The 18035-nt window shown below is 41.2% G+C and overlaps 1 protein-coding gene across 2 annotated transcripts in view; it reads right to left on the reverse strand.

The window, feature by feature from the left end:
• The window catches only part of FRAS1 (Fraser extracellular matrix complex subunit 1), a 514100-nt gene that overhangs the window by 174717 nt on the left and 321348 nt on the right, over positions 1–18035 (reverse strand). For both annotated transcript variants that reach the window (XM_066279180.1, XM_066279181.1), the window contains 5 exons: positions 11118–11264; positions 7557–7697; positions 6539–6679; positions 4758–4898; positions 1441–1711 (listed from right to left, as the gene is read on the reverse strand). In XM_066279180.1, coding sequence (XP_066135277.1) covers positions 1441–1711; positions 4758–4898; positions 6539–6679; positions 7557–7697; positions 11118–11264 — 841 coding nt within the window. The remainder of the gene's footprint in view (positions 1–1440; positions 1712–4757; positions 4899–6538; positions 6680–7556; positions 7698–11117; positions 11265–18035) is intronic.

Raw genomic sequence — 18035 nt, forward strand, 5'->3', positions numbered from 1 at the left:
TCTGTAAAAAAAAAAAAAATAGGTGATATGAAACTAAAGAGATTAGGTAGACAAGAGGCTTCAGTTTGGTTGTCTTTGAAGCTTTCTGTACCTTATACACATTGCACAAGTGATTCCAAAATAAAAAACTACGATCATGGGTGTGTGTGTGATGCAAACACTTAACTATATTTGCAGTAACATGAATGCAGGAGATGGAGCTTGAGTTTGAAGGGTGGTTCTATGACAACAAACACTGGAGTCTTAAGCTCCAACTATGGCAATACTCTGTCCGCCGCTGGAGGAGAGAAGCATGCCCGTTATTCCTGCTATTATTAAGAAGGCAGAAGTCATAGTGGCTCAAGGCATGGGCTGTGGAATCAGACAGCCTTGGGTTGATCTCAGCACTGTGACTGTAAGGTGTAAGGCCTTGGCCAAGATCATGTACACTCTCAAGGTCTTGGTGTCTCTATCTGTAGCCTGGAAATATAAATACGCAGAACTTATATAAAGTGCTTAACAGTGCCTAGCTCACAGTCAGCACTCAGTGAACATTAGTTGTTTGTGTCCCTGTAAGACGGTTCTGAACTGCAAATAGGGAAAATGTCATTTACTTTTCTCCCCATATACGTCCTAGCTCAAACCTTAAAAAAAAAAAATCTCAAGTTTAGTGGTGACAATAGAAAATATTCACTGTTTCCTTATCACTATTCCCTGGGTATCGACTGCTTGTTTACAAACATAGTCTATTCTGAATTATCTGCACTAATGAAGCAGAGCAGGATGAAGGATAATCCAAGAGGCTAATCTTTGGGGTACATTTCGGATTTCTGCTTAATAGATCTACTCTGTTAATTACACGGCTGTATTTGCTGGGGCTGGTGTTAACATTCAATTGCATCCCTGAAGCATATGTCAGCTGAGGCGGGAAGACGGCCAGAAGTGTGTGAGGCATCAGAGGAAAACTGGATAGGGCTTAAAAATTAACCACAATTAATTCCATAAAGTGGATAATAAAAAGTTAACCTATTCTTTGTTTCCTTCCGACTCTGAAATTCTGGGACCCATACGACACCTTGACAAGCGTGTACCCCGTCCTCCAGTCACTCCTTACTCCTAGTCTATTATGCTAATGTCCGACAAGCAGCTGCAGCATCTGAGTGTATATCCGGTTTTGTTTCTGCTGGGCCAAAAAACTGGGCAATTGTACCAGGAACTTTTCTGTCGCAGTAGAGAATTACCCATAATTATGTGATAAAATAAAAAAGCCTCTAACAGAAGCACACTCTCTGAGCAATTAAAGTGAAATGATGACAGGCAGCTGAAAGCATTTGGCATTTGTGAAGCATGAATCCTTCCCAGAAGAGGAGGGATAACTACTGAGAAAGGGGGAGTTGGGGAATGGGGAGGCACAGGGCGCTGGTGGGAAGGAAGCAGGAGGGAAGCAGAACACTGAGTCACCTGGGTTTGTCTTTGCTGTGCACTAAACGCACTTTTTTCTCATTCACATCTTTCCAGCTAAAGTGGCCCGCTTTGTCGAGCTGAACCTCTTTTCCATTCCTGGAGAGCACCAGCTGGCCATTGGTGGGTGTGCTCACAACATGGAACAGGAGGTCTTCGACCCTGCCATCCTGGTCCTGGACATTCAGGAGGGAAAAATCCAGTGGCATCGTTGAGCCAATTGCAAGGGTGAGAGAACCATTCACATGAAGACCAGGAGTGCGTATTTTGCCTGAAAAACATACGAATCCAAAGGTCAGGCTTGGTAATTCACTACTTAGGTGTGTGTGTAAAGAAATAGGCTTGTCATGCTCCTTCAGAGCTCCAAAGACGAGACTGGGGTACTGTACACCATAACCTTCCTTCTAATTAAGTGGTTCTCACCCTGGATGCACATGAAAATAACATAGGATCTTATTTTGTATGTGAAACTATAAAACTCCTAGAAAAATATAAGGAGTAAATCTTGGCGATCTTGAATTAGGCAATGCTTTCTTAAATATAACCAAAAAAAAAAAGCACAAGTGACAAAAGAAAAAATAGATAAATTAGACATCGTTAGAACTGAAAAAATTTGTGCTTCCAATGACAGCAGCAAGAAAGCAAAAAGACAAGTCACAGAACGGGATAAAATATTTGCAAATAAGACATACCTGAAAAGGAACTTGAATATGGAATATATAAAGAACTCTTCAAGTGCAGTAAAAGACAAATAACCCAGTTTTAAAATAGGCAAAGAATTTGAATAAGCATTTCTCCAAAGAAGATTTAGGAAGGCCAATAAGCACATGAAAAGGTGCTGAACATCATCAGCAATCATGGAAATGCAAATTAAAGCCACAATGTGATACCACTTCACACCCGCCAGGAAGGACAACAAAACCTGTTCCTGAGGATGGGAGAAATCAGAACCCTCATACTTGGCTGGTAGGAATGTGAAATAGTGCAGCCACTTGGGGAAACAGTCTGGCGGTTCCTCAGATAATTAAATATAGAGCTACCATGTGACCCACCAACTCCCCTCTTAGGCATGAACCCAAGAGAACTGAAAACATATCCGTACAAAAACTTGTACACAAATGTTCACAGCAGCATTATTCATAATAGCTAAAAAAATGGAAACAACTCAGATGTTTATCAACTGATTAACAGATGCATAAAAGGACACGATGTACTATACTACTGATTGATACATGTTACGCCATGGAATAACCTTGAAAACCTTATACCAGGCGAAAGAAGCCAGACATAAAAGACATAAGGCCACATATTGTATGACTCTATTTGTGTGAAATGTCTAGACTAGGCAAATTCATAGAGACAGAAAGTAGATCAGCGATTGCCAGCGGCTGGGGTGATGGGGCAGTGGGGAGAGACTTCTAATGGTTGCCGGATTTCTTTTTAGGGTGAGTAAAATGTCCTGAAATTGGATAGTGGTGATAGTTGCATAACTTTGTGAACATACTAAAAACCACTGAATTGTGAATTTTATGGTATGGGAATTATAATTCAATAATAATAATAATAAGAAATCACATAGGGATTTTGAAAACAGTAAGGATACGGGAGCTCCACCACTGGAGATCCTGACTCACATGTTCTGGGTGGGACCTTAGTAATTTTACAGACTCCCTGGGTAATCCTAACGGGCATCAGGGTTGAAAACCACAGTCCTATCCTAAGACTGTGATCTGTCATCTCTGACCATCAGACCCACCAAAGGCAGGAAAAGAGGTGAGTTTCTAATATCAATGCTAGAACATTACCAGTTAATCTACAGTGCAGTGGGACTGTCAATGGCTTATCTTCAGAATTCATGTACAATATATACCCTTTGTTTAAAACATTTACAATCTTGTCCATGGGAAAGAGTTGATGGATGAATTAGGATTTCCAACCATTCTATCTCTTGCAAGTTGTTTTGCCTGGACGTGAATCGGTTGAGTTTCCTTCTATGTGTAGGTCAGACAGGACAGTTGGGAAATGTCAAGTTTCAAAGGAACTACTTCTATTGTAAGTAGAATTCATATTTGATGTTGACTTGTATTACATGCCAAGAGGAGTAAGCTGACTCTCAAGTATTCGGGGTTTTCAGAAGGATCCCAGTAAAATAAATCAAAAATACTTTATCCCATATGAAGTCTTAATATCTTTGGAGGTAAAAAATACAGAGATAAAAAATATGGCTGACTACAGGTGTTAAACTATGTAGTCATTATTGGTCATTACTCACATTATTGGTAAAGGATACCCAACGCCAACGAATACTCAGCTATAACAGAACTCCCAAGCTCTAGTCACCTGTAAAATTTTTGAGGTTCAAAATGAAGACTAAATTTAAATTTGCTTCTCATTGTTGTGTAAGGCCAAGTGTCCACTGATGTGTTGGACAAGACCAGCTCCATCCCTTTAACTTCTTTACTCTTAATGGCAAACAGTATGTCTTGAAATCCACTGGCTTCAAATGTATGAACCTAATAGGGCAGGTTCCTCACATTATTCATTATTTCTGTACAATTTATTTCCAGTGTATGCACAAAAGATGCACTACTGCACCCTGGCATAATCAGCTCTTCAGGTTTATATAAATATAAATACATCCTATATAAGTATAGATGTAATTTTCCACAACATAACTGTAGTTAAAGAACATAAGTAAGGCTTATGCCAAATTTCTAATCTGACAGTTGACTTTTATTGTAAAACACAGCTTGCTTCTTTTCTCCTCCAAAAATCTTAGAAGTTGTTTTCCCAATTTTTCATGCTCTTTTTTTTGTTGTTGTTAAGTAAGAGGAAGGGAGATAATGAGACAGACTCCCACATGCACACTGACTGGGATCCACCTAGCAACCCCATCTTGGGCAGATGATCAAATAAACTGAGCTATTTTTAGTGCTCAAGGCAGATGCGCTTAGACCAACCAAACCCTCCTCAGCACCTGGGGCCATGCTCGAACCAATCGAGCCACTGGCTGTAGGACAGGAACAAGGAGAGAAGGAGGAGAAGGATAGAGGAAAAGCAACTGGTCACTTCTGCCCTGACCGAGAATCGAACCTGGGACATCTATACTCCAGGCCAATGCTCTATCCACTGAGCCATGGGCCAAACCTATTTTTCATGTGCTATAAAGAGTTCCTTAGTCTTAGCAGCACTAGAGTTTTCTTTCAGAACTAGATTCCTGAATTTTATATCACGAGTCAGTTACATGTGCAAACTCAGCCTTTGCATGTAGATGTTACAAGTAAATAACCCCCGACCATCAGTGGAGAAGTACTTACCAGCACATGTTTCATTAGAAGAGTGGGCAGGGAAGCCAGGAACGCAGATGGGAACACAAAGGCCACTCTTCAGAAAGAATCCATGGTCACAGCGGTGACACCGGCTTCCGTGGCTGCACTGCAAACACCCCCCAGGGCAGGCTATTGAAGAGAAGACAAACTAAATGACACACAACAAAGGCACGGACACCCAGCTAGGGCCACCAATAAGAAAGCAATGAAGTGTGAAGCACAAGCAACCCAGGCCCCCAGCTGCAGCAAAAGAGAACTCCAACAGTTTCCTACAGAATTCCACAGAGAGCTGGTCTACCCTCGGAAGGAGAGTGAACAGGGAGAGGCACTCTTGCTTTATACACTGTGATCTAAAAATGTTTCACATAAATGGATTGTTACAAAAGTTAACTATATTGACTTGTAAGAGAGGCAGTTTATAGTGATTAAAAGCATAGACCCTTTCTGGGTTCGGCTCCTCCTCTACCACTTATCAGCTGCCAAACTTGGACAAGTTCCTTTAACACTCTGTGGTGCCATTTTCTTGTCTTAAAAATATAGAAACTAATAGCATTTAATGTAAGTGATCGCTGGAAAGATCACATGTGTTATAATGCACCATGACTAGAACAGTGCCTGGCACACAAAACGGACACAATTGCATTACAACTATCACTGCTACTCTTGTGTTAGTTTTATTGTTATTATTTAAATGCACACAAAGAGTAAGCTATTTAAAGAACCACAGACTATTTCTTTGGATCAAGTTTATTTATAGAACATTATAAATCAAGTGTTCACTGCTTAATTTTTATGCTTCCATATTAAGATTTTGTTAGAGAGAAGCAGCACAGTATAGTTTAAGGGCCCTGGGTTAGAATAAAACAACTTCGGCCTGACCTGTGGTGGTGCAGTGGTTAAAGTGTTGACCTGGAACACTGAGGTCACCGGTTCAAAACCCTGGGGTTGCCTGGTCAAGGCACATATGGGAGTTGATGCTTCCTGCTCCTCCCCCCCTTCTCTCTCTCTCTCTCTCTCTCTCTGTCTCCCTTCTCTAAAATAAATAAATAAATGGTTGGCTTTTTAAAACAACTTGGGTTTGGTCTCTTATTTTAGGTTGTCCTGGTTAACACTCTTAAGCCTCTTTGTTTTTTTCACTTGTAAAACAGTGTTCACAGTGCCTGCCTGACATACTGCAGATGAAGGAAATTTGGTGAACTATAAAATGCTATATGCCTGGATAATGGCATCACTATTAAATGTCAGGTATTCATTAAAGTGGGGCAAACTGCACCAAGTTTTTGGTAGAAAACTCCTGTGAATAACTCCATTAACAAAGTAATTAAGACTTTGGGCTTAACTTTAATTTTACTGTGTCTCAACAGAAATTCAACTCTTCAGGAATATTATAGCAATATCAGGGTCACTGGTTATTCAGGCCACACACCGAAAATTCTGTGCTCATACCAACAGGGCTAATCATCTACTCTTAATGAATACCACACCTTAGTTCAATATAAGCTTTACATTCCATAAAATATTGGCTTCATTTCCATGACTGTTAGGGACAATATTGATTTGTGCAAGGGAGTTATCGGCCTGCTCTTCTATATTCTATTTAACCAGCAATTGGCTGAGCACATGGGAAGTCATCAATCACTCAGGCCCAGTCCCTGGCTTTTCATGCTACCAGTAATTCCGATTCTCCTCCGTTACCTGAGGACCAGCACACCTGCCTTGCTTGCTGCCTTTGCTTCTTTCCAGAGAACTCAGCATGGCCTCCAAGTTACCTGTGCATTTGTGATTTGCATGATCTGCAAGGTATCCCTTCCCACACTTCTGGGCACACCGGGCTTCCAAGAGAAGAAACGGCTCCTCGCAGCGGGTGCACTCATGGGGACCGTGGCACCGGAGACAGTGGCTGTCACAGCCTAAAAGACAGAAGTCAAGTGAACAGGAACGTGCATGCTTTCCCTGGGCCTCCTGGTCCTCAGAGCGAGGCAGCGCTAGACAGCAGTGAACAATAGAATCTGGCATGTGGGGCAAAGCCGCAGACTGGGGGTCAAGGAGCCCGCCTTCTGGTTGTGACTGTTGTGCTTATTAGCTGGGTGACAGAACTAGTTATGCCACTTCTCTGAGCCTCAGAGTTCTCTCCTGTAAAACGGCAGTGGACATACTGTCCCACCCAGCTCCCTGGGTGAAGACCACATTAAATAATGGGAAATACTAGGCAAACTAGAAATGAACAGATATTAGCCATTATGTTATTAACTAGTCATTGGCTCTCTGTACTGCTTCCCCTGACTCACCCAGCCAACATCAGTCTGCCAACATTGTTAACCACACACTCTGGGCGGCGTCTCAGGGTCTGAAACTTGTGTGGTGTTAGATAGAGGCGGGAGCAGGTACGGGACCGAGAAAGGTGAAGGTGAGGTGTGAGGTGTAAGGAGGGTTGTGGGGAGCAGGTGGTGTAGTCATGCGGTCTTTCCATGAGCTCCAGTGAGCAGAGTTCACTGACCTTTCCATCTGGAGCACAGACCTTTCCATTTCTAAGAAAATCCAAAAGTAATGGCCAAAATAGACCTATTTCTGTGGCCATAGACCCCCCAAGATTCCATACTACCCTCAAACTGTAGGGAATGTTGTTATATTTGGGCATGAGAGGGAGGGGGAAAAAAAGCATTTTCATTATACCAAAGAAAAGTTCTTAGGAAAGAAATTACATAAAAAGCCAGAGTGAACCCTTGCCACAGGCTCCTTCCCAGAGGAGGCTGGAGCACGGATGAGCACGGAGGGGGTGACACTCACTCTTGCAGAGGCCCGAGTCCTGGTAAAATGATGGCGCGCACTGCTCCACGCAGGCCCCGTCCTGCAGGATGTAGCCATCCACGCACTGCAGGCAGTCCGTCCTCAGAGGCCCGCTGCACGCATTGCAACTCCAATCACACTCTACAGAGAAAGTCCACATTAGATCGGCTTCCTTTCTGTCCAGTGCCTAACTGATGAGGATGCTGTCTGCAGCAGCAAGGGGGAAAGTGAGGGCAACACAAGAGATGTCTGATAAGTGAGCACTAACGAGGCTCTACTTGTAGGAGCTTGAACATCTCTCGGAGGTTCGGTGTTTCCTAATTATGTTAGACATGAGCATGTACACGGATCGCTCCGTGCTGCTGCACAGCCTGCTTGTCAGTAGGGTGGTGGAGGAGCCACATCAACTTGATCTTATTCCATGGGTCCTGAGTCCTCTATCCTTGAGCCACACATCTTCAGGCAATACTTGCTATAGGAAGTGATCAACTGCTCCCCAGACCTAATTTGGATCTCCTCCAAATGCTTGAGAGGGAAAGGATGTCAGAGGGTCAAATTAGAATCCACCTACTGTCTCCACTGAGACCAGCCGCACGACTCTGTACTTCTCAAAGATCAGGTGCTGACGAACACGGCAGAAAGAACTAGCTAGCAATGGTAGAATTAAGCAGGGCATAAAGGAACTGTCCAGAGTTAAAGAGCTCACTGAAATAAAAGATCTCATGTAGAGCAAAACTAATTCCTTTACATGTTCATTCATTCACAATACTGAACCAGGGTATAAAGAACCAGGGTATAAAGGGATGTAGACCTTGCTCTCAAGGAGCTTGTGTTGTAGTGGGTCTCAGCCACAGATGTGTGTGGGGAAACAGCTGTGTTAGGTGTGCTTGCTGGTTTACCGGCTGCAAGCACTTTGCCTGATTGGTGCGTGAGCACGTGTCAGCATACCACATGTGTATGGTCTATATAAGGCTATAGGTGCTTGTGCTCAGGCAAATGGTGGATAGCAGACTGCCTGCCTGCCGCTGGGAGGGGCCGTTCTTGCTGTTTCTTTGCCTGAGAAGCGGGTTTCCCCTGCCTGTGTGCACGTCCGCATTGTGAGACTATTAAATGGAATGGCCCAACACTTTCCAGCTGCGCAGTTTCTATACGGTCTGCCAGAAACCAATGTGGATCTGCCTGGCCTTGGCCACCGGCATTACAATGTGCACCCAAATAATTCCACAGGACTGTTAGGAATACAGGTGACCAGGCTTAACGTCAGAATCACAGAGTCAGCTTCAGGGACTGGGCCACAGAAAAACATGTGGCCGCTACTGTTTTTGTTATTGTGATGATTATAGTTGTCATTGCTATTGTTTTGAATGGCCCATGCAGTTTGGATGCAGTCAGAAAACTCATATTTGAAAACAAATTTCTAGCTGGTAAGGTAAGTCTTTCACACGTGGAAGATAGGATGACAGCATGGTTAAGTATTTGGGTTTTGAAGTCAGGTAAGTCTGCATGCAAGTCATGGCTTTGCCACTTTTTATCTGCAGATCTCACACATCTTCCTTAAACTTTTTAAGCTTCAGTTTCCTTATCTGTAAAAAGAATAGGAATAGTACCTATTGCAGTAACCCAGTGGTCAGCAAACTCAGTCAACAGAGTCAAATATCAACAGTACAATTGAAATTTCTTTTGAGAGTCAAATTTTTTAAACTTAAACTATATAAGTAGGTACATTGTTATTATAACCTGCACGCCTGCACATGGTATTTTGTGGAAGAGCCACACTCAACGGGCCAAAGAGCCGTATGTGGATCGCAAGCCACGGTTTGCCAACCACTGCAGTAACCTATTGTGAGGACTGAATGAAATAATGAATGTAAAGAACTCAGCACAGTACTTGACACATTGTAACAGCTTCATAAATGTTTGCTGCTGATCTGTTTATCTTGGAGAAATATCTCCACTGGGTACTACCTCCCCTCCCTGCCAAGAAGCTGGGGAAACCTCTCAGTCACTTTTCTCTCTTCCTTGACGCAATATTTCTAAGTCCCAGGGAAGCAGGTAAATTGCAAGACAGTACACATGATTCCAAGGAGATTGATAAAGTTAATCTCATTCATTTATTTGGCTGAATCAGTACTGAGGGAAAATGACTAAAAGAGCACCTTGAATACTGCCAGCACAGTTTCAAAATCATTTACAACGCAGTGGGTTTGAGATGATCTCATTTTTCACCACAAACTGAAAACCACTGGTTAGGAGGGAAGAATCAGTAAAGCTTTTGTGGTCTTGAGCACAGCGGACCACCTAAGTTGACAACCAAGTAGAGTTTCTTGGAATGGAAAGTGTGCAACATTTCAAAGGCTTACAGCATCCCAAGTTTACTTGACACGTGTGTGACCGCCAAATCCGAGCCTTAGCTTCTCCGGCAGAACTGGAGATAGAGAGAGAGGTATAGAAGGAAAAATGGAGAAGGGAAAGAGAACAGCAGCAAGGAATGGCCATCCTTTAAGTTGCTTCTCCTCTGGCTGAGCACGGCCATTCAAAGAGCAAAAGGCCCTCGACCTCTGGTCGGCAAACTGCGGCTCGGCTCTTGGGCCCCTTGAGTGTGGCTCTTCCACACAATACCACGTGCGGGCGCTACCTCGATAAGGAATGTGCCTGCCTATATAGTTTAAGTTTAAAAAATTTAGCTCTCGAAAGAAATTTCAATCGTTGTACTGTTGATATTTGGCTCTGGTGACTAATGAGTTTGCCAACCACTGCAGACGGTCAGCTGCTAGAGAACAAAGAGAAAGCCAACTGCTTTTTGACATTATAAACTCCTTGAGGATAAAAACTGTGTCTTCATTATTTCAGTATGTTAAACAGAGATGAACGAATCAGATACAACTCCTGTCCTCATTAAGCATAGAGTCTTGCAATCTAGAGTTGTAAATGCAAGGGTCTACAGGGCCCAGGAAGGTAATGGCCGTCTTTGAAATAGGTCTTGTGAGAAGGAACAGGGAGGGAATGGTGGGGACTGTGGGGACCTGCAGAGGTCATGCTCCATCCAGCAGAGACAACAGCGGCTCATCTCCAACCTCCTGCTGCATTCTGGAAATGCCAGTCCAGATGTGCCAGATCTTGTGGCTTTTTCAAAAGATGAGGAAAATCTGAATTTTTGTAGGTGAGGTTTTCTGACTTTTAAAAGGTAAATAATAGACATTTTAAAACACTGGAAGATTAGATGGCCCAAACATAACCTAAGGGATTCTAGTTTGCCACCTCTGGTCTAGTTACCAATACCTTGCACAATGTCTGGCACATGATAGGCACTCAAAAATATTTAACAAAATTTTTTTTTACCTCCTGGCTCGAACCTTTAACAAATGAATTAATGAGTGAATAAACGAATACATACATACACAATGACTTCTTGCTATTCCCAGAGAAAATCTAAATAGAGGATGACAGAATTTTTCCCACGTAGGAGACTAAACATCTATAGTAAAGAGACATCACTGAGTAAAAAAAAAATAAATAAATAAAAATAAAAATAAAAATCATACAATTCTGGAAGAGCTTTACCTTTGCATGTCTTGGTGGAGAAGTCCAGATAGTACTGGGGGGCACAGCTCTCGTACTGACACTCCCCAAAGAGCAGGACCTTGTTTGGGTCTCGGCAGGAGGTGCAGCTGGCCTGGGAATCACAGCTTCCACAATGCCTGTTGCATGCTGAGCAGCGAGGAAAAGAAAATGACCAGATAGATGATTACAATTGCAAATGCTGAAGTCTTGATCAAACCCAGACAGACGCTGCAAAGAAACAAGGCCCTGCAGCAACCTGTTCTTTAATTACAGCTCAGAACCCTCCCCTGCAATCAACAGAAACAGAAAATATTAGTTTTACTTTCCAAAAAAAAAAAGGTAATCTAATTTTCCAGAGAAGATAAATTATAAACCCAGGAATAAAAATCCCACAGAAAATTGCCTTGTGATTCAGCAACAACATTTATAATAAGTCTAAGATCCCTGGAATGATAAGAGTCCAGAGTTTTATTTGAACCTTACTTTTAAGGAATCAAGGCCCCTATGGTTTATGATGTAGATTCAGATTTTTATGTGATGCCGGGATTAAAATTAAGCATCAACTTTATTGTGGGGCTCAGGAAATACCATGTTTTAAGATACAAAGGACTGTCTGCCCAGGCAGTGGTGCAGTGGATAGAGCATCGACGGGGACACTGAGGACCAAGGTTCGAAACCCCAAGGTCGTCAGCTTGATCATGGGATCATAGATGTGACCCCATGGTCGCTGGCTTGAGCCTAAAGGTCGCTGGCTTGAGCAAGGTGTCAGTCGGAGCCCCCCAGTCAAGGCACATAATGAGAAAGCAATCAATGAACACCTAAAGTGCCACAACTGTGAGTTGATGCTTCTCATCTCTCTCGCTTCCTGTCTGTCCCTCTCATGCTCTCTCCCTTAAAATAAAAGAAAATAAAAGAACTTAAGGGTGACCTACTTTGCCCAGTTGTGATTCTTGGCAGCTACTGACTTAATTCAGGCAGTCATGGATGATCCCCAAATCTGATCATACTTCCAGCTCCCTAATTTAGCAACTGGCATTTCTCCATTTACTCAGCTGTTCATGCTAGAAACCTGAGTCTATTTTGACAAGCCCTCTCTCCCAAGCCCTCACTGGATCCTATTTATTCAAATTCTCCCATATAATTCTCAGACCTTCGTGCTTTTCTCCATATCCACAAGTCCATCCAAGCCACCATCATCTCCTGCTGGACTACGACCACAGCCTCCTAATTAGTTTCCCCAAATCTAGTCTGATTCCCTTGCAATCTACTTTCTGTGTTTCCATCAGAGCGATATTTTTATTCATACTGCTCAGACTTGAGGTCAGTTTCATCTATGAACTCATATTTTTATTGAATCTTGGAAAATTCCCTGCTTTCCCTTATGCAAACATGGCTCCTCTCTCGTTCCTTTTATTCTTCCCACCTAGAAATCTTAACACACACATTTGAATTTTCTCAGTATAATCTCCAAATCTCTTGACTTTAATTCACACTCATTCTGCAGTCTCTTTTTCAAGGCAGCCTTCCTTGATTCTTCCGTCTAGAAGTGGTCTCCCAGTTACTGCTTTCATAGTGCTCTCTACATTTCTTTCATGCCACACCTAACAATTCTCATTTATTTAACATCTGTATCCTTAAGTTGTACGCTTCATGAAAGCAAAGACCAGGTTTGTTTTGTTTCTTGCAATAATCTCAGCAACTAACTGGTTATCTATCATTTTGTAGGTATTCAGTAAACACTTGTTACAGAAATGAAAGAAGCCAGATACTTTAATTATATATACTCAAGCACTAGTATTTCGGCCTCATTCTGAAATTTTCTCTAAGTATAGGTCAGAAGAAAAATCTACAGAGCGATCATGTGAGTTTTTAGATATGTGAGATATCAAAGCATGAGGCACAATGCAGAAAACTACCTCCCTTTAAAATAAAAAGAAACTAAACTCTCTTGTTTGACTTATAAGAAAAGCCATTGGTATAACATATTCATTAGAGTATGTAGAATTAAAGGTCCCAGGAAAATTCTAGATAAGAGTTTCAGATAATTTGGGAATAATAAGAAAAGAATAATTTAAGTGCTGGAAACTTACATAACAGTAAAATTTTCTTTTTTGTCAAACTAGGATTTCTATACAGGGTGTATTGTTTTCTAATTTTTTTATCTGAAATTAATTTTAATGGGTGGCATTCATCAACAAGAGTACATAGGTTTAAGGTGAACACTTCTGTAGCATTTGAACTGTTGATTGCATTGTGTGCCCATCACCCAAAATCAAATCATTTTCCGTCACTATGTATCTGTCATTTCGGCAAACTTAACAACGATCCCAAAGATAAACTTGCAAGTATAAAAATAAAGGGGTCTAGTAGTTAGTTTTACATGGTTTAAAGATGGTTGAAATGCATACTTAAAGAATGAACAGTAAATCTTTGTAATTGGTAAAAATAAATGTCTAGAAGAGTATTATGATAAAGTCTTAAGTTTTACTTGATCAACATTTTTGTTAATAATTTAATGAAAACAAAGATGTCATGCTAATATATTTAAATATGCCATATATCTACATAGCTGACACTCTAATTAAGTTTACCAGCTGCAAGAATAACATCTCAAACTTATTTTAGCTAGTTGAAGCAATAAACTAGTTGAAGCAATAAACTAAGATGAAGTAAGCAAAACTGTGAGTCCTGCATTTATGTTCCATAACAAATAACACAAATAGGGTACACAAGACCTTAGACAGCAATTCCTATAAAAAAAAAAAAAAGACCTGAAAATTTTAGTTGATTTAAAGCTTACTAAAAGTGTTCTATGGTTACTGAAGACACAAATACAATCTTAAGCTGAAGAGCCTTCATGTGCACTAAATGTCAGCTGGTGCCTCCTGCTTAACCTGGAACTGCAAAAGGAGGCCTAAATGCCAGTTCCTCAGGTAGGGCCACAGGTCAATGCACGGTTGAGTTTCCTGTGGTTCACTTCCTCAAGCTTCTGTCTGCCTCCAGCCCTGTTCTTAAATCCTTCTATGCCGTCTTTCACTGCCCCTCAGCACCTTGATGTAGACCTCAGCCCCTTTACTGCCTTCCAAAAGAAATGGATTCATGTTGACATCTTGAAATGTTAAGACGTTTTGGAGAGATGCAAGTGTCACACGGGAAGCATGGGGCTTCCACTGTTTCTATCTGAACCATTCTTTCTCTCTCATCAAGCCCCTCATCTTCTCCAAGGGAATCTGCAAATGACCTTGTCTCACTCAGAGCAGTTTGGCGCATACCCAAAGTCCTTCAGGTTCTCAGCTTCCGTCTTCAGGGGAATGCAGGTAAGGAGCATTTATTTTTTCCAACTTATGATGTTCAGACCATACCGAGTATCGGTCCTATTGCAGTCATGTTGGTATGACCACAGCTGGAGTGGCAGGTGTAGTTTTCTGAGGTCATTGACCCCATGGAAAATAGTGAGGAAGGAGATGAGTGGACCAGAAACCAGCCATGGAAGCAAGGACATAGTTTACCATTGTTTGAGAAGGAAGGGCCCTCACAGCTTATGAAGTCCATTCTCCCTCTTCCATAGGTTTGTTTCCTACCCACAGCTCAGAGAGACGGTCATTCTCTTCTGCTTAAACACTTCAGAGTCTTCACTTCTGCCTGGAGCAGAGAATTCCTAGTGGGAGATAGCATTTCATTTCCAACTTTCCAAGGTAGTCATGTGAATGAGGGAGGACACTTATTCTATTAATATATTGCTATGGGGTGGGAGGTTCTAAAGCCAATGAGAAAAAACTGTCAACCAACTAAACAACTACCACCCTCCACAAAGAACGGACACAGCTTCCATCTTCATCTGTAGAAGTCAGTGAGGATGAGAGAGGATCTCTGCACTGGGTGCAAGGTTGGCTCAGGTACCCGAGTCCCCTCCTCCCCTACAGCAGTGTTTCTCATACATCATCAGGCTGATAAACTCTTTCAGGGATGAGCACAAACTTTCTGGCGGACTGGCACCAGTTGAAAATGCTGCTCTGCAGCACTAGGATTTCAAGTACGAAGAACCTCATTTAGCATCTTTCTTTTTTTAAGTTCCTGTTTCAGCTAGTCATACTTTAAGTTCAGAGCTTAGTACTTAATTTCTAAGGGTTTCCTTAACCAGAATCTACCGTATTTCCCCATGGATAAGATGCATCTTTTCTCGAAAAATTTGGGGTCTAAAAACTGGGTGTGTCTTATACAGTGGTTGTATATTTTTTTACTTGCATTTCCTTCTTTTTCATGCTTGTTTTTTGCGCTCATTGTTGAAAGCAGCAATTCGTCATCAGACACAGATGAAGACAAGCTAATGAATGGGTGTTCTGACAGTGATGAGGAGTTGTGTGAATTGTATGAATAAAACTTGAGTTCAATAACTTCATGTAATACATTATTTTTCAAATTTAGGGCCCCAAATTAAGTTGCGTGTTATACATGGGAGCATCTTATACATGGGAAAATATGGTAGTTAGTACTCCAGCTCTTTCTTCTATAACATGGTTAATTAATGCCTCTCCTTAATACTGACTATATTTCCCTAAAAGCCCTTTACTGCACACTTTCTAATAAACTTTTGTCTTGTTAATAATAGCTAATCTAACAGGTGGGAGGTGGTATCTCATTGCCGTTTGGATTTGCATTTCTCTAATAGCTAAAGAAGATGAGCATCTTTTCATATATCTGTTGGCCATTTGTACTTCCTCCTGGGAGAAGTGTCTGTTCATGTCCTCTTCCCATTTTTTTATGGGATTGTTTGTTTGTTTGTTGTTGAGTTTTATGAGTTCTTTGTATATTTTGGATATTAGGCCCTTATCTGAGCTGTTGTTTGAAAATATCATTTCCCATTTAGTTGGCTGTCTGCTTATTTTGTTATCAGTTTCTCTTGCTGAGCAAAAACTTCTTAGTCTGATGTAGTCCCATTCATTAAGTTTTGCCTTCACTTCTCTTGCCTTTGGAGTCAAATTCATAAAATGCTCTTTAAAACCCAGGTCCATGAATTTAGTACCTATGTCTTCTTCTATGTACTTAATTGTTTCAGGTCTTATGTTTAGATCTTTGATCCATTTTGAGTTAATTTTAGTACAGGGGGACAAACATAGTTTTTTTTAAGTCAGCCCTCCAACGGTCTGAGGGACAGTGAACTGGCCCCCTGTGTAAAATGTTTGGGGACCCCTGATCTGGGGTGTTGCTCCATTGCAATCGGAGCCATTCTAGCACCTGAGGTGTGGCCATGGAGCCATCCTCAGCTCCTGGACCAACTTTTGCCCCTATAGAGCCTTGGCTGTGGGAGGGGGAGAGAGAGAGAGAGAGAGAGAGAGAAAGGAGAGGGGGAAGGGTAGAGAACAAATGGGTGCTTCTCCTGTGTACCCTGGACAGGAATCAAAACCAGGACTCCCAGAGGCTCTACCACTGAGCCAACTGGCCAGGGCTTTTAAAAACTTTTAAAGAATGTAATTTATTTATTTTTTACATACTAGAGACTCAGATATCCCAACTTAGATTCATGCATTATTTAATCTCAGGAAGAATGAAACTTAAGCTTTAGCAAAGGACAAAAGTTAGAATATTCTTAATTTAATGGAAATAGTCTATAAAGTCCCATTTACATCTTATTATAGCAAATGCATTTGTGTAGAGATTACCCTGTAACAAAGCAAAAGCTTCCCAGAAGAAAAATATTTCAATGCAACATATTTTTGTCACTTGTACTTTACATATTCTATTTTTTTGAACATTTATTTCTTTCATTCCACTGTTATGAAAAGCCTGATAGCGCTATTTCTCCATCCACACCGTACTGCTCTTGAGAACACGCAAGTGCTTCATTTGTGTTTTTCGTGTTACACGATCTGGCAGGAAGTTGATTTATAAATCTGGCAGCAGCTGATTTATAAGCAAAATGTTTTTGCTTTTATTTTTTAATTGAAATATTGAGGTGACATTGGTTAATCAAATCATTGAGGTTGCAGGGGGACTATTCTATAATACATCATCTGTATATTGTATTGTGTGTTCACCATTCAAAGTCAAGTCTCTGTTCCATCACTATTTATCTTCCCTATACACTCTCCTCTCTCCCCTCACCTCCTTTTCCCTCTGGTCATCACTAGACCTATGTCTAGACACGGTTTCTTTTTTATAGCTTAATCTGTTCACCTTTTCACCCAGTTTCCCTCCAGCCTCCCCTCTGACAGCTGTCAGTCGGTTCTCTGTAACTATAAGTCTATTTCTATTTTGTTTGTTTATTTTGTTCATTAGATTCCATATATAAGTAAAATCATGTGGTACTTGTCTTTCCCTGATTGGCTTATTTCACTTAGCATAATACTCTCTAGGTCCATCCATGACATCCCAAAAGGTAAGATTTCCTTCATGTTTATGGCGGAGTAGTATTCCATTCATTGTGTAAAAATTTACCACAGCTTTTTTATCTACTCATCTACTGATGGGCAGCTGGGGTGCTTCTGAACCTTGGCTATTGTATTATAAATAACACTGTAATCAACACAGGGGTGTATATATTCTTTGGAACTAGTGTTTCAGATTTCTACAGATATATTTCCAGAAGTAGAATTGCTGAGGCATAAGATAATTTCATTTTTAATTTTTAGAGACAACTCCATACTACTTTTCAAAGTGGCTGCACCAATCTGCATTCCTACTAACAATGCACAAGAGTTCCCTTCTCCATAAACTCATCAATGCTTCTTTGGTGATTTATTGAAGATAGCCATTCTGACAGGTTTGAGGTGATACTTCATTGTGGTTTTAATTTGCATTTCTCTGATGATTAGTGACTTTGAGCATCTTTTCATGTCTATTGGCCATCTGTCTTTCCTCTTTGGAGAACTGTATATTCAGGTATTTTCCCATTTTCAGATTACATTTTCTTTTTGGTGT

Source organism: Saccopteryx bilineata, chromosome 5 (genome assembly GCF_036850765.1).
Source record: "Saccopteryx bilineata isolate mSacBil1 chromosome 5, mSacBil1_pri_phased_curated, whole genome shotgun sequence".
In the NCBI taxonomy this organism is placed as follows: Eukaryota; Metazoa; Chordata; class Mammalia; order Chiroptera; family Emballonuridae; genus Saccopteryx; species Saccopteryx bilineata.